The sequence below is a fragment of the Pelophylax lessonae genome (assembly GCF_965119305.1).
Source record: "Pelophylax lessonae genome assembly, chromosome: 1".
NCBI lineage: Eukaryota > Metazoa > Chordata > Amphibia > Anura > Ranidae > Pelophylax > Pelophylax lessonae.
In genome coordinates, this window is record NC_138768.1 from 628,955,811 (window position 1) to 628,973,456 (window position 17,646).

Here is a 17,646-nt window from a genome sequence, read left to right on the forward strand (position 1 = left end):
GAGATCCGCACGGAACATGCACAGCGATCTCCTCCTCCCAAGCTCTTCCTGTCTGTACTGTCCGAGGGAGGAGGGGGCGGGTTCAGTCTGCTACAGTGTAAAAGGCAGCTGGGGGAGGCAGATGCTGGGTGCCGTACAGACTACAGAGCAGAGATTAGCGTGTGGGACATCAAACATCCCACAAAAGCTACGAGGAAACCTAACTTCTCTGGCTTCTCCGGGCGCTGGCTCTGCCTGCAGGACGCGGCTGCTAATGGGAACGGCGTTCCTGCTGCGGAAAAAGAGGAGGAACGTCATTCCCATGTGTTCCTGCAGGACTCGAGCCCTGTGTCAGAGTCACAGACAGAGTGACACTGAGGATGCGCCCCCCCCAGATGTTGCGCCCGGTGCGGCCGGCCCCCCCTGCACCCCCCACGCTACGCCACTGCTGAGGATTCAGGCAAAAACGTAGTCAGAGAGATCGGGCCGGCAACAGATCGGGCAGATTGGTATACAAACGAAATCCAAAGAATGGTCAGGCAGGCAGAGGTCATACACAGGCTGGTGGTGAAGTACGAAATCGACAGGCTGAAGAGGAGTCAGGAATTCAGGCAAAAGTTCATACACGATAATCAGTCAAAGAGCATACAGCACACCCAGGGAGATAATCCAAACAAACAGGCACTCAGTAAGAGGAAGTGCTGCTATTTATGGGCTGGTTAAATTGTACATTGTTTGCAGCTGGCAGCAGGTGGGGCTTGTGAGTCCAAGGCAAAGCATCAGGCTGGAAAATCACAGCAAAGACTCCAGAGCTTCCCTGTGGCACAGCAGGCAAGGCTGCAGGCTGAGAAACTGGGAACCTCCCGGTTCAAGGACATCCAGATACATGACACATGCTGGGATCTCAATTTGAGAGTGGTATCCCATTCAATCCGACACTCCTCTTTGCAGTGAAGTTCTTTTCCGTTATCTTCGGTCATCTTGCGCTAATTGTGATGCTTGACTTGCTTCAAGATCTATCCTTCTCTGGATAGATCTTGTGACTTATTGGATCAACAAGAATCAGTTCACACTATACTCTCTTGTGATTGTCTGACTCTCCAGTGTACTCCAGTAATTGTACATCTTACCCGCAACATCGAATTACATGTCTAGCCTGGTGCCCTTTATTCCTGGATTCCCTATTGTGGAATTCCTAGGACATAACCTCTGAAAAGAGTCCATGACCTAGATTTTTGTTTTTCCTGCACTTCCTGCTAAGCCATGAATCATATTGTCTACACTCTTTGGGTATAACAATTTTTGTCCATTTACTTATTTAAGTGCTTGTGGGATTATAGGGGAATTCCTTTTCACAAAGTCCTCCCTTTTCATGTTTTTCCCTCAGTGCTTTCCAATTCTTCTTTTGGAAAATCTAAAATTTGGCCAATGCCCAAACCTGATCCTTTGGACGGCCTAATCCTGCTGTTTTCAAACCAAGCCAGGGTGGGAATTAGCTCTTAATTATTTTTTCATCCTGGTGGGATTCTTCTCATTGGTCCTGTACTCCTAGTTCATCAAACCAGTCAGTTTCACAAGTTCAAGGGATCTCTGTTGGTTAGTTCTTCAATTTATCCTACGCTGTACTGAAAGCGGAACGTTAATCATAAAAATAGGTCTTGCTAGATCACTTCAGGCTTGAACCCTTTTGCAGGTATATGTATGTAAAACATTAAAAATACGTGTCTGTACAGTATGGTTTACAATCCAGTAATACACTGTCTCAACATGCTCTGCACATGCGAAGTTCTCTATTTTTTAGGCACTGCTGAATTTTTAGAGGCTGATCTTCTGGCAGCCTTAATGGAATTAAACCCCGCTATCCTTAACAGCCAAGGAAGCTGCTTTTGTTTGATCTGAAACTGCCATGGTGCTGCACATGTAATCAGTTATGACACTAGCCATTTGATGGTTTGACAGTTTGGTTAAGGATACAAGCAGATGTGACAGTTTGCAACCCTGGCATTCTGGAACTATTTTTTGAAACCGTTAAATGGGTTTAATACTGATTGCAGAATACTGCAATCACTGAGCAGCAAATGATATCACCAGTGATGTATTTCAGTTTTCTTGCAAACCTGGCCTGATAGTGTGCCCTGAGGATCGAAGTTGAGAAACACTGCATTAGACAGTGAACATCACCACGAGGCCTGGAGCCTGCACAATAACCTCTCATATTTCCATCATCATAGGTTCTCTTTGCAAGTAACCTGCCTTGAATACGGAAATTGTGACAAAAATACTAGGTCATACTTTGAGATCAGCACCTCTGTAGTTGACTACATGTTTTTGTATAGGCCTGCGTGAATTCCCTTCTTATTTTTCTAGTGGTATACTTATGTTTTTTGATAAAACATGCCCCACTAGGTTTCTAATAAGTGTGCAGTAAATTATTATAGAATAATCTGACTGCAAGCCTGGTGCACCTGTCTATGCCCTCTACACCTGTTGCTGTGTTTGCATTTTTTGTTTCTTGTGCAAATGTTAGCTTTCCTTGAGGCCTTTCCTGTTTACAATTACTACAGTGTTCAAAATAAATTCCAACTGATTGTTCATAATGATCATGTAAATTTGTAAAGTATTTATTGAAGTCCTCAAAGGGCAAGAGGTATGAGATAATAAACCCCAAACTGCAGTAAGTACAGGTAGACATGGCACTGATAAGAAGTATTACATACTATAAACTGTTAAGATTTTTATGGGATGTTTACTAGACTAGAAAGAAATATCTTTGTAGAATTTTTCAGCCTATACTTTTTGTGATCTTTTAAAAACTTGCTTTTATAGGTATGTGCAAAAATTGAGGAATGACTCTCTGATCTTTGTGCATAGTACATTAAATAAAGTCTTGCACTCTTGAGACAGACATGCCTTTACATAATATGATTTCCTATGCTGCTTCTGTTATCAGCAATTCTGTCTTTTATAATTTGAGTGGTATCAATGAGAGTGGTGTGTCTGTGTAAAAAAGTTTTTTTGTGCACACAAAATTATTAAAAATATAGGTTATAAAGTAATTTTTTGCCTGGAATGTAAGCCATTATCATTTGGGTCTGTTTAATGTTGTAAAAGACTGTTTTCCCTCAGCACTGAAGTACTCTGGAAAAGGCCAAACAAGCATGATAAATAATGCTAAAAAATTAAGGGCATTTGAAAGTAGAGGAAATGTTTTCAAACTAGGTCTTTTCAGGACCCAGGAGGTGAGATAACTCGGAAAATTCCTTTCAGTGTGAATTTAATCAGAGCTGCGTGATCGTGAAAACAATCACAAACATTTTTCTTATAAGATTACATCAAATATTTCATCTTAAGTCTCAATATCCTATTACTAGTGGCTTATCTGGCACTTTATATCAGAGGGCAGTTGGAATTGTGGGCATCATCAAACTTTTATAAGGTTTTTTCTTTTTTTTTTTTTTTAAAGCTCATCTGTAGCTTCCACAAAATATATAGTTTAATTCAAAGTGCTGAAAATACTCATCTTGCAAAGTTGTACTCTTTTGTGGGGCTAGCAAACCATTGCCAGCTGCAGTGCAAAACTCCATTGCCAGGCAGGAGGCTGCAAAACAGACAGCTGCTTTCTTCCTGGAAGCAGCAGTCTCTCTACAGTGGTCTGGCATGCCTCCAATTGAGTCAGAGCTACAGTGCACCATTCAACATAGTTTATGCTGTCTTCTGGTTGCCTAGCCCTGACCCAGTAAGGAGACATGTTGGACCATTGAAGAGAGTCCACTACTTCCACACAGAGAGCAGTGGTCTTAAATCTAACCCCATGGTTGTCTATAGACTTTTGTACTACAGCTGGGAATGATTTGAACTCCAAAAAAGTAAGTTTTGCAGAGTGAGCATTTTCAGCACCCTGCATTTATGAGTTTTTTTTATGGATGCTACAGTCGGGCTTTAAACATACTGTTACTTTCCAGGTATAACATGAGCTCTGGTATCATCTCAGTGGACATGTTTTTGCAAATGCAGAAGGGAGGGTCAGCAACCAGATACTGTCAGCATCCGGAATAGTTTGAATCTCTGGAAATATCTCTCATAGCCAATTCCTATTTTCTCTTACGCTGTCTGACAGACACAGCCTCTTCCAAGTTTCATCACTATTGGGTAATGGCGCCCTCTGCAGGAGCAAGTTAGGTAATTAAACTTCATTAAAAAGCTTTAACTAGAAACACCTTAGGGGCTGTCCCTCTCGACATTACCCTCAGACACTTAGAGCTTACTAATCAGTTTTCTTGCTGCCTAGCTCAGGAGTAGGACCTAGGATACCCTGCTGGGACTCCGGTCTCAGTTTTTATTTTTTCTTTGAAAAATGTTTTCTTTTATTTTCTCACTCACGAACGCTAGCTAGTCAGGGGGATCCTCCTGGTGAACTACAAGCGACAGCCGGGCTGGGCTTTGCACTGGATAATCTAGATCCTTATGGTACCCTAGCCTGGCCTACGAGCGTGCGCAGGTTGTGTTCCGCCCAGACCTCGCCACGACGGTGCCCCGATGGATGGGGACGAGCCTGCGGGATTTTTTCTTCGCTAGGACGCATCAACCCTAGAACGCCCTGTGTTGCAGTGTCCCCTCTTGGCTGACAGCACCCCCACTCAGGGTGGGAGACGAGCTGTATCGGAGCGGAGCCCGCAGTCCATGGTATGGTGAGTGATGCTACCCCCCGTGTCCCTGGGACAGTCCTCTGCGGGGGGGGGGGGTGATGTGGGCCCACTCCTGGGGATGTCAGAGCTGACGGTCTCTGTGAGGCCATTTTCCCTGTGTTTTCCCATATACTTTCTATTGGCATCCATGTTTGTGTAGCTCAGGGGGCTGTTCAGTCTCTAGTGATTTCGGTCACTTCCTTCAGCCATCTTTCAGTTGCTGTAGTGGAAGCGTGGAGAGTGGTTTGTTTTCTCTCTCTCTGGCACTTTAAGGGGTTTTATTGCTTTTTGGGCATTTCTCCGTAGACACATTGCTTTCTCAGTTATCTAGCAATATAAAGGGGTACTCCAGCAGCAGCGCGGGATCGCGGTGCGGACCGCAATCGCCAATTTAAAGGGCCAGTGTTCCTTTTTCTCTTGCGTCCTCTGACAGTCGCCACCCGTTCAGTTAGCCTTCACTAGTGGGTAATGGCGCCCTCTGCAGGAGCAAGCTAGGCAGTTTTAAATGTTAATAAAAAACTTTCTACACTTAGGCGCACCTCCAGGGGGCCTGGAGGACTACAAAGGACAGCAGAGCTGGGCCTCGCACTGGATAATAGATCCTTATGGAGTCCCGGCCTGTCACTGAGCTTCGCAGGTCACTGGCGCGCCCTGGCCTCGCAACGACAGTGCCCCTTTTGGGATGGGGACGAGCCTGCAAAGTTTTCTTCGCCGGGATGTCTCAACTCTGGAACGCCCGTAAGTTGCTAGCATCCTTCCTGGCTGACGGCACCCCCACTCGAATTGAACAAGTCCACGGTGGTTCCCGTGGAGGACTCCCTGTGTTTAAAGACCTGATGGATAGGCGCGTGGAGTCACTTTCCCACCACATGTACTTGGTGGCTGGCTCACTCCTCAAGCCGGTGTTCTCTTCCGTGCTGGTCTCTCAGACATTTACGGAATTAATTAAGGTGCTTAGGCGCAACTTTGTGGCTGAGTCGGTTCCTCCGAATCTCATTGAGCTCATGGACCAAATGGCCCAGACCATGGTGCATCTGTGTGACATGGCCCTGGATGAGGCTCCCCTGGTCGCAAGATTGTCTGCGGTGGCGGTTGCACTCCGCCGCATGGTGAGGCTGAAGAGCTGGTCAGCAGACCATGCCTCTAAAAAGACCATGTCTGATATCCCCTATTTGGGGGAATGTCTTTTTGGGGACTCCTTGCATGAGATTGTCAAGGGTCTCACAGGGGGTAAGAGTACCCTCCTAATAAACAAAAACAAGCTGAGCTGAGTGATAAAAAAATATAAATGTGACAATAAATGATGAATATGCTTAAATCAAATAAATATGTGCATAAATATATAATACATAATATATATTGCTGTGTAAGTGAAGTCCAATAAGTCCCAAATCCGTGAAGAAAAAGGATGCTGAAAGGTATAACACCACACCGTACTGTGTACTCCACCAATGAGTTATCCTCCTTACCAGATGAATGGTACAATTAAGCCTGTAATCTCCAAAGCGGATGACCACCAAAGAGACAGCCATAAAAAGATCTCCTCTTGGGCCACAGATACAGATGCTGCACAGGAACTAATGTTGCCAAATACACCTTAGGGGACACTCAGGAGCCGGCCCTCAATGACACCCATGTATCGCCACCATAGAAAGAAAATAGAATTGCTCCATAGCGTAAAACCGTATGACTTTATTAAATAATATAATGGAATGCACTCACATATAACGCAGAGTAAAGAGCAGATAAACAAAACGAGCCGCCGGCCGGTCGGCTCCTCCGCCTGTCCTTACTTCCTGGAACGCATGGATGAAGTCAATACGCCGCGACCCGACGTACGTGTCTTCAGAAATTACGTTATCAAGATGTATTTTTTTTTATCACACGAGCGCGGTTACATATTTTTTTGGTTTTGCTAAGAGTACCCTCCTGCCCCAATCCACGAAGGGTAAATCGCCCCGCACGCGGCAAGGTCCTTCCTTCAAGGCTCATCCGGGGCCCTTTCGTGCCTCAGGGGCGCAGGAGAACGGAAAATCCTTCAAGGCCCCTGGCGGTCACAAGAAGCCGTGGTCTGGTAAGCCCAAAGCCGGTCAGTCCAGTGCTGCGGCTCAGTCTTCTTCCACATGAAGGCACGCCCTCACCCGTTTCAAGGGTGGGGAGATGTCTGCGTTACTTTCAGGAGCCCTGGTTGTCCCTAATTCAGGACAAATGGGTTCACAAACTGATTCGTTCAGGGTACAAGATGGAATTTCGATCTCGCCCCGCAGACAGGTTCTTTCCACCAAATCTCCGTCTGTCTCCCGATCGCCTGATGGCTCTCAAGGGGGCGGTGCAAGATCTTCTTGCTCATGGCGTTATTGTCCTGGTTCCACAGCGGGAGAGATTATGTGGGTTTTATTCAAACCTGTTCATAGTGTCCAGGAAGGAAGGCAAGGTTTGTCCGATTCTGGACCTCAAGTCACTGAACAGCTTTGTGCGGGTGCAGAAGTTCCGGATGGAATCCATCCGGTCGGTGGTGGTGTCTTTAAGTCGAGGGGATTTTCTGGCCTCCATCGATTTTAAAGGAGGCGTATCTTCACATCCCTGTCTACGAAGGTCATCACCGGTATCTCCGCTTCGCAGTGGCAGAGGAGCATATTCAATTTGTGGCATTACCCTTTGGTCTAGCTTCGGCTCCCAGGGTCTTTACCAAGGTTTTGGCCCCGGTGCTGGCTCTGCTGCGCAAGAAGGGGATTGCGGTCCTTGGTTATCTGGATGATCTCTTGTTGAGGGCGAGCTCGTGTGTCACCCTGTCGGGCGTTCTGACGGTCATGGTTCAGACGCTCCAGGAATTCGGGTGGACCATCAACTTCCAGAAGTCGGCACTGACTCTGTCAGTACGTCTGCAATCTCTGGAAATGGTCCAGGACTCTACTCAAGCAAAGGTTTGTCTCCCGGAGGAAAAACTTTGGACTTTGCAGGGTGAGATCAGTTCCCTCAGGGACAACTATCTCCCCTACCTGCGGACCTACATGAGGTCCCTGGGGCTGATGGTTTCGGCTTTGGAGGCGATCCCGTTTGCCCAGTTTCACACAAGGACTCTGAAAGCAGAGATTCTTGTCAAATGGAACAGGGATCCCCAGTCCTTGGACAGGATGGTGTGTTTGAGCCGTCTCACGAGGACGGAGCTTTCATGGTGGCTTCTGTCACCCACTCTGAACCAGGGCGAATCCTTTCTGCCCCTGTTGTGGACGGTGATCACCACGGATGCCAGCCTGATGGGCCGGGGTGGAGTACTAGACTCTGTGCCCAAGTAAAGTGGTCGTCTGAGGAATCCTCCTTGCCGATAAATGTCCTTGAGCTCATGGCAATAAAGCTTTGTCTGCTCCATTGGGCGACTCTGTTGCATGGTCGCCCGGTTCAGGTTCAAACTGACAATGCCATGGTGGGGGCTTACATCAATCACCAAGGGGGCACCAGAAGTGCCCAGGCAGCCAAGGAAGTGGCCGAGATTCTGTCTTTGGGCCGAGGCGCACGTTACAGCTATCTCTGCTGTTCACATTTCTGGAGTGGAGAACTGGCAGGCGCACTATCTGAGTCGTCAGTCCTTGGATCAGGGGGAATGGTCCCTGCTTCCGGAGGTGTTTCGGCTCCTGTGTGTCTGGTGGGGACTCCGGACCATGGATCTGTTCACGTCTCGTCTCAACAAAAAGGTGGAAAGGTTTGTAGCCAGGGCTCGAGATCCTCTGGCAGATGCCACGGACGCGTTGATGGTGCCTTGGCACCGGTATCAGCTGATTTATGTCTTTCGCCCTATTCAACTGTTCTCTGGGTTCCTCCGCAGGTTAGCGCTGGAACAGGTACAAGTGATTCTGGTGGCCCCAGACTGGCCTCGTCAGTCTTGGTACGCAGACCGCGTCAAGATGGTCGTCGAGCCTCCCTGGCGGCTACCTCTGCGGGAAGATCTGCTGTCTCAAGGGCCGATCTTCCACCCTGCTTTACGGTCTCTGGCTCTAACAGCATGGTGGGTGAAGGCCAGGTGTTGAGAGACAGAGGTCTCTCTGGTGCTGTTATTCCTACCTTACTGAGAGCTTGGAAGGCTACCTCCAGGAAGATTTGTCATCGTACCTGGAAGGCGTACATTGCCTGGTGTCAATCACAAGGGTTGCATCCTCGCTCCTTTTTGGTGGCGAGGGTTCTAGCTTTCTTGCAGAAATGTGTGGAACAGCGTTTGGCATTGGGCACGATTTAAAGGTCAGGTGTCGGCCTTGGCCATTTACTTCCAGCTTCCCTTGGCGACTTATTCCCTGATTTGCACCTTTATTGAAGGGGTGCATCATCTGGCTCCTCCACGGAGGGCTCCTTTGCCTCCGTGGGATTTGAATATGGTTTTGTCCGTTTTGCGAAGACCTCCCTTTGAAAACATCAGAGACATACCTCTGCCTGTGTTGTCCCAGAAAGTTGCTTTTTGTAACACTCCTGCGTTTTCTGAACAATGTGGATTTGCAGCTGCAGAAAAACTCCACTCAGTAGTCATGTAGAGAAACGCTGAGATACCAATCCCAACTCCCAAGACTCATCACTGTGGATAGTCTCTGATTCAGCATACAAATATACACACTCAATAAGATGTTCCTGGAGTGATCTATGTATATAGTAGTATAGTGGTGATAGGCTGAAGAGACAGGTTTAAGTAGAGACAATAGTTGACAGACACTTGAGAGGAATGTTCTTGAGAATGAGATGGTAACAGGAAGGATGCAGATAGGTTAGCAATCATGTATGGTAGTAGATGATAGGATAGCAGATGACATACAGGAGAGACTAACCCAGTGCAAGGATAGATGTTAGTAGGCTCAAGAGCTAGCAATCTAGATAGTGCAGATGATAGTAACAGTCCTTAGTATGCAGAGCTAGATAGTGTAAGCTTTAGTATGAAGGTTTATGGAGGATTCCCCTGCGGGGTACTTATCACTAGTAGCAAGCAGTAGTAGAGAGGTTCGGTATGAGCGGGTGATCCGGTAGCGGGATACAGGGATCAGCAGCGAGGTTCCGACAGCGAGGTATGCTTGCAAGCATGTGAGCTTCAAGGCAGGTTATGCGGCGTTGAACGAACAATGTTAGTGAGACCGCCGGCGGTTGAAATAGCCGCTCCTGCGGCGCTCAATGATGACAGCATCGGTCTTAAAGGTGTATGCGCACCTTACCAAAAGAGAATGGTGGGGTGCATACACTAAGGAAAGTGGAATTAGGGTACCAAAGGTACCAGAACATTACACTTTTCTGGTGGCTATCACTTCTGCTCGCAGAGTGTCTGAAATGGCAGCTCTGTCCTGCCGGTCGCCTTACCTGGTCGTTCATAGGGAAAAGGTCGTTTTGTGACCCAACAAGTTTTTCTCCCTAAGATGGTGTCTGCCTTCCACCTCAATGAAGATATTGTTTTGCCTTCGCTTTGTGCGAAGCCTAAGCATCCCAAGGAATTTGCCTTGCATTTGTTGGATGTGGTTTGGGCGATCAGGGTCTACCTGTCGGGCATGGAATCCTTTAGAAAGTCTGATTCCCTGTTTGTCCTTCCTGAGGGACCTCGGAAGGGTTTGGCTGCGTTCGCTGCAACCATTTCTAAATATTTCATAACTATTTTTAAGGCCTATTCACTCAAGGGTCAGGTTTCCCCTTTCCCTGTGAGGGCACATTCTACACTAGCCGTGAGTGCCTCTAGGGCTTTTCGCCATCAGGCTTCTGTAGCTCAGGTGTGTAAAGCGGCGACCTGGTCGTCTGTGCACGCTTTTACCTAATTCTACAAGATTGACGTGATGGCATCCTCGGATGCTTCTTTTGGCCATCAAGTTTTCAGCGCTGCGATTTGTTGAAGAGACCTGTTTTCTTGGGGTGAATTTGTTGTTCTGGGGGTAGCTCCTGTTGGTTGAGCTTTTGATGCCCTGTTGGCCACACTTTGTTCTAGACTTGTTGGCACGTTACCGTTCTGTTGGTTGCGTCTTTTCCCACCCCTCACACCTGCACTGCTTTGGGACATCCCAATAGTGATGAAACTTCGAAGAGGCTGCGTCTGTCAGAGGACGTAAGAGAAAATAGAATTTTTGTAAGAACTTACCGTAAAATTATTTTCTCTGAGTCCTCTGACAGACGCAGCCCCCGCCCCTCTATTTTGGGGTGGTTTGTCTTCCTGTACTGCTTGCTACGAAACTAATTAGTAAGCTTTAGGTGTCTGAGGGTAATGTTGAGAGGGACAGCCCCTAAGGTGTGTCTAGTTAAAGCTTTTTAATGAAGTTTCACTACCTAGCCTGCTCCTGCAGAGGGTGCCATTACCCAATAGTGATTAAACTTGGAAGAGGCTGCGTCTGTCAGAGGACTCGGAGAAAAGAATTTCATGGCACGTTCTTACAAAAATTATATTTTCTGCAAAAACAGCTGGCTGGGATTGTCTGCAGTAGTCAGTGTGTACTGACAGGACTGACAACCAACCTAGCTGAAATTAGCCAGGTCACACTACAACCAGCTTGTGCATTTTTGTCAGGGAATGAAGGGAAATTGGTATTTTCAGGGCTTCATAATGAGACACATATACAGTATCTCACAAAAGTGGGTACACCCCTCACATTTTTTGTAAATATTTTGTTATATCTTTTCATGTGACAATACTGAAGAACTGACACTTTTCTACAATGTAAAGTAGTGAGTGTACAGCTTGTATAACAGTGTAAATTTCTGTCCCATAAAAAAATAACTCAACACACAGCCATACGCTGGCAACAAAAGTTAGTACACCCCTAAGTGAAAATGTCCAGATTGGGCCCAAAGTGTCAATATTTTGTGTGGCCACCATTATTTTCCAGCACTGCCTTAACCCTCTTGGGCATGGAGTTCACCAGAGCTTCACAGGTTGCTACTGGGGTCCTTTTCCACTGCTCCATGACGACATCATGGAACTAAAGGATGTTAGAGACCTTGCGCTATTCCACCTTCCGTTTGAGGATGCCCCACAGATGCTCAATAGGGTTTAGGTCTGGAGACATGCTTGGCCAGTCCATCACCTTTACCCTCAGCTTCTTTAGCAAGGCAGTGGTCGTCCTGGAGGTGTGTTTGGGGTCGTTATCATGTTGAATTACTGCCCTGCGGCCCAGTCTCCGAAAGGAGGGGATCATGCTGTGCTTCAGTATGTCACAGTGAATGTTGGCATTCATGGTTCCCTCAATGAACTATAGTTCTCCAGTGCTGGCAGCACTCATGCATCCCCAGACCATGACATTCCCACCATCATGCTTGACTGTAGGCAAGACACAGTTGTCTTTGTACTCCTCACCTGGTTTCCGCCACACACACTTGACACCATCTGAAACAAATAATATCTTGGTCGCATCAGACAACAGGACATGGTTCCGGTAATCCATGTCCTTAGTCTGCTTATCTTCAGCAAACTGTTTGTGGGCTTTCCTGTGTATCATCTTTAGAAGAGGCTTCCTTCTGGGACGACAGCCATTCAGACCAATTTGATACAGTGTGTGGCGTATGGTCTGAGCACTGACAGGTTGAACCCCCCACCCTTCAACCTCTGCAGCAATGCTGGCAGTACTCATAGATAACCTCTGGATATGACGCTGAGAATGTGCACTCAACTCCTTTAGTCGGAAGCTGTCCTGTTAAACTGCTGTATGGTCTTGGCCACCATTCTGCAGCTTAGTTTCAGGGTCTTGGCAATCATCTTATAGCCTAGACCATCTTTATGTTGAGCAACAATTCTTTTTTTTTCTTTTTTTCAGATCCCCAGAGTTCTTTGCCATGAGGAGCCATGTTGACTTTAATAGCTATGTGTTTAGTTATTTTGAGGGGACAGCAAAATTATACTGTTATACAAGCTGTTCACTCACTACTTTAAATTGTAGCAAAGTGTAATTTCTTCAGTGTTGTCACATGAAGAGATATAATAAAATATTTACAAAAATGTGAGGGGTGTACTCACTTTTGTGAGATACTGTATCTCATTTGGGTTCTAGACTACCGAATTTGAATCTTTGTTTTCCATACCTCTTCATTTAGTAAATGATCACAGCAAAACCAAGACTCCCGGATGAAGCATTAGAGAAGAGAGCAAAAGCATTGCTTTTTGTCTTGGAAGGGCCTTCTATAGTTTATTTCCACATTGAATCTGTCAGTGCTGCTTATTTAAAATTATGGACAACACAGGAAAATGGAAGGATACCCATTTGTTATATTTATCTTTAGTCTTAATGTGAATGCAACTAGCTAGAGATGGTATTCTCCTTGGCCTAAACCTGCTTCTATTTTACAGTCTTATAGTTACTTTATATGGTGCAAATATTCTTTTCAATATCCCTGGAAAATATATGATGTTCAATTTGTTGTTTTCTATTCTAAGGCCTCCAAGACTCATGGGAGAAGGATTTGTGGTCATGCAGTCTAATGATGTTGACATCTACTACTACATGGATGAGCCAGGTAATCTGAAGCTAGAGGATAGAAATAGCTAGCTGATACAAGTAATTGGCTCCACAGTTAATTCATTTCAAGGTTGTATGTAATGTTCCAGTTTCTCTATCTTGCCTGATACGTTCCACTGATGTCAGTGATGAGCATCTTCTTGACAGTTGTGACCCTTGTGCTCTATTTGCAGTTTGTTCTACTTAACCTATGCGGTCTTGACAAGTTTGCTGTCTGCTATATCTTTTTTTGGTTATGGATTGCTTTAATGTTGTGTTTTTCGTACATTAATTTCAGATGGTATGATATTGTATTTTTTCCAGCAACTATTATTATTGGTGATATTTTACATTAAAGTGTTACTGAATCCACAACAGTAAAATCAGTCTCTATATGCAGTTAAGCATGCTTGTTGTACTCACTGTGGAACCTAAAGGCTAAATCCTCTGCATTGTGTAAATAGGCTGTTTGATCCTGTCTTTTCTGTTCCTTTTCTTCTTTCACAGTCCCCGAATCACCTTCTGATAGAACAGAGGGCAGGGGACAAGCTGCACATGCTCAGTTTGGTGTGTATTGCTAGAGAGTTTTTTTTTTTCTCTTTGTTTTGGAAGAGTGCATGTGATCAGCACAGGGCAAATCATTACTATCCAGTCAGAGGGTCAAGGGTCCTGCAGCCTTATAGGACAGTCAGATCAGAATGAAAAAAAAACTCTTCTTACAAGCTTTAACCAGACACTAATAAAATTCACATTCAGACTGCTATATACTGCTGACTATCTCTCTGGTGCCTCCTGCATTTCCTTTCAGAGCAGCTCTGGAAGGAAGCCAGACCGTTATTCTTGATCTTTATAGATAGTCTACAGACGGGTATGGAGCCAGCTGATTGCAAAAAAGCCAACATGGTACCAATATTTAAAAAAGGGCCAAGATATATCCCAGATATCTCTCTCTCTCTGTCTCTCTCTCTGTCTCTCTGTCTCTCTCTGTCTCTGTCTCTCTCTCTGTCTCTCTGTCTCTCTCTCCATAAAATGTGATCTGATCATCATCTAAGTCACAACAATAGACAATCACAGTCTGCTTAAACTAATAACACACAAAGAATGAAACGTTGCCATGTTTTTATTGAACCGTGCAGGTGGAAAAAGTATGTGAACCCCTAGACTAATGACATCTCCAAGAGCTAATTGGAGTGAGACGTCAGCCAACTGGAGTCCAATCAATGAGATGAGATTGGAGGTGTTGGTTACAGCTGCCCTGCCCTATAAAAAAACACACACCAGTTCTGGGTTTGCTTTTCACAAGAAGCATTGCCTGATGTGAATGATGCCTTGCACAAAAGAGCTCTCAAAAGACCTACGATTAAGAATTGTTGACTTGCATAAAGCTGGAAAGGGTTATAAAAGTATCTCCAAAAGCCTTGCTGTTCATCAGTCCACGGTAAGACAAATTGTCTATAGATGGAGAAAGTTCAGCACTGCTGCTACTCTCCCTAGGAGTGGACGTCCTGTAAAGATGACTGCAAGAGCACAGCGCAGACTGCTCAATGAGGTGAAGAAGAATCCTAGAGTGTCAGCTAAAGACTTACAAAAGTCACTGGCAAATGCTAACATCCCTGTTAGCGAATCTACAATATGTAAAACACTAAACAAGAATGGATTTCATGGGAGGATACCACAGAGGAAGCCACTGCTGTCCAAACAAAACATTGCTGTACATTTACAGTTTGCACAAGAGCACCTGGATGTTCCACAGCAGTCAGCAGTACTGGCAAAATATTCTGTAGACAGATGAAACCAAAGTTGAGTTGTTTGGAAGAAACACACAACACTATGTGTGGCGAAAAAGAGGCACAGCACACCAACATCAAAACCTCATCCCAACTGTGAAGTATGGTGGTGGGGGCATCATGGTTTGGGGCTGCTTTGCTGCGTCAGGGCCTGGACAGATTTCTATCATCAAAGGAAAAATGAATTCCCAAGTTTATCAAGACATTTTGCAGGAGAACTTAAGGCCATCTTTCTACCAGCTGAAGCTCAACAGAAGATGGGTGTTGCAACAGGACAATGACCCAAAGCATAGAAGTAAATCAACAACAGAATGGCTTAAACAGAAGAAAATACACCTTCTGAAGTGGCCCAGTCAGAGTCCTGACCTCAACCCGATTGAGATGCTGTGGCATGACCTCAAGAAAGCGATTCACACCAGACATCCCAATAATATTGCTGAACTGAAACAGTTCTGTAAGGAGGAATGGTCAAGAATTACTTCTGACCGTTGTGCACATCTGATCTGCAACTACATGACACGTTTGGTTTAAGTTATTGCTGCCAAAGGAGGTTCAACCAGTTATTAAATCCAAGGGTTCACATACTTTTTCCACCTGCACTGTGAATGTTTACATGGTGTGTTCAATAAAAACATGGCAACATTTTATTCTTTGTGTGTTATTAGTTTAAGCAGACTGTGATTGTCTATTGTTGTGACTTAGATGATAATCAGATCACATTTTATGACCAATTTGTGCAGAAATCCATATCATTCCAAAGGGTTCACATACTTTTTCTTGCAGCTGTGTGTGTGTATGTATATATATATATATTGTGGGGGATCTACTCGGTGGCGGGTATGGATGACCCCTTGGGGGGGGGGGGGGTTACGTTTACACAGGGAGATAGCCGAGAAGTGGTTGCAAACAACAGTTTGGTTTATTCTTCTTGCAATTTACTTCACACCAGTGCAAGCCTCAAAACATCAAAATAAAACACAATATAAATCCTTGCCACTGTGGGCGGCTACCTTCTCACATACAGGAACCTACCTACGGAGTCTGTCTCCAACCTACTGTTGGGCAAACTTTGCTGATCCTACAGCAGACACCCAATAGTCCATTTATTTTCTCTTCACATAACAAATGTCCATTGAACATGTCCCTTTTCCTCTTCACATTGAACATGTCCCTTTGTTTGTCTCTTCACATAGCAACCATTCCTTTGCTTGTCTCTTCACATAGCAAACAGTGCATTTATTTCTTTCCACATAGAAATAGTCCAAGACCTCACCTTGAGTAGTCTTCACACTTTTTACCCTCCTCAGCGCACATCGCTCCAGGAGGTCTTCACACTTTTTACCCTCCTCAGGGCACATCGCTCCAGGAGATCTTCACACTTTTTACCCTCCTCAGCGCACATCGCTCCAGGAGGTCTTCTCCCATGCTCACACAGCGTCGGGAGGCACACATCTGACTGTCCTCCTCTCCCCAGCTCACACAGCGTCAGGAGGCAGCAATCCATAGACTTCCTTTGGACAAATTATAGAGGCCTTAATTTCCTCATTCTGAACAGCTGAAGTCTGTTCACCGTCCTTAGACAGTTCTGGCTACCTTTGCAGCCGACACCCTATAGTAATTGGTGAATTTTCTAAACCAGGTGGAAATGTATCTCCTGTCTGTGACTACATCCACAGATTTACCTGACTTCCTGTCACAATATATATATATATATATATATATATATAGCACCCTCCTAGGTAGGTGCTAGTAGGTAAACTATAGTTTGCTCCATCTGCTTATCAGGGGAGCCTGATCGGTAGTTCTGCCTGTTACATGTGTCCATGTGTGATTCACTTGGTCTGAGGGAGTGTCCCCACTGTGTCCAATAGGGGAGCCTGTTGTACAGTGGAGGAAACCCAACCAGTGACACACAGGCTTTGTGACTGTCCCAGAGGGTTGGCACAGGCAGTAGTGCATCCTGGGATATGTTATATAAGCCAAGGGCACATGTGACAGGGCGTCTTTTGGGCGGGAAGCCAGGTCCCAGAAGGAGGGTGACGGCTGTCTCTCCTCCTGTTGCCGACGAAAGTGGTCACAGGTGGTCGGCCTTGTGGACCATAAGTGTGGTGCTGAACCAGGCGATCCAGTGAATGCTGACAAGGGAGTTGGAGGCAGAGCAACCCAGGGAAAAACAGTGTCTGTGAGTACCGGGAAGCTTGCTAGGGGACTGTCCAGGAAGGGGACCACTCCGGTAGAGTGTCAGCGGACAGGGAGTCAGCGCACACAGCAAATGAGAAAGGGAGTGCCAAGTTAGACCCTGAAGAGCAATCTAAACAAGAGTTCATATTCTTATCTTCACTTCAGTGGCAAGGTGAAGCAGCGGCCTTGCCGCACACACTGCAGATAGTTGTCCTCAGGATTGTGCATATTTCAAGTTGAAGTATCCCACTCATTCCCTTCTCCCATCCAAGTTCTAAAATAAAATACAAAAAACCAAATCCCCTGGACTGTTCATTGTCTGAGCCAAGAACTGTTAATGCAGTGTATCTGCTATCAGTTGCTAATGGTAACCCAGGGGATCCCAAGAAGGGTAATTCTCAGCGCCTCCCTAGGGGGCAGTGCTATACATATATATATATATTTTTTTTTTATTATCATTATTATTATTTCAGGTACTTGTATAGCGCTGCCAATTTACGCAGCGATTTACATATATATTACACATTCACATCCGTCCCTTCCTTCAAGGAGCGTACAATCTAAGGTCCCTAACTCACA

The 17,646-nt window shown here is 45.6% G+C and overlaps 1 protein-coding gene across 11 annotated transcripts in view; it reads left to right on the plus strand.

Annotated features, from left to right (window-relative positions):
- BLTP1 (bridge-like lipid transfer protein family member 1) overlaps window positions 1–17,646 on the plus strand; it is a 754,177-nt gene that overhangs the window by 155,858 nt on the left and 580,673 nt on the right. For all 11 annotated transcript variants that reach the window (XM_082243836.1, XM_082243839.1, XM_082243842.1 and 8 more), the window contains exon 9: window positions 13,039–13,118. In XM_082243836.1, the coding sequence (XP_082099962.1) occupies window positions 13,039–13,118 (80 nt within the window). The remainder of the gene's footprint in view (window positions 1–13,038; window positions 13,119–17,646) is intronic.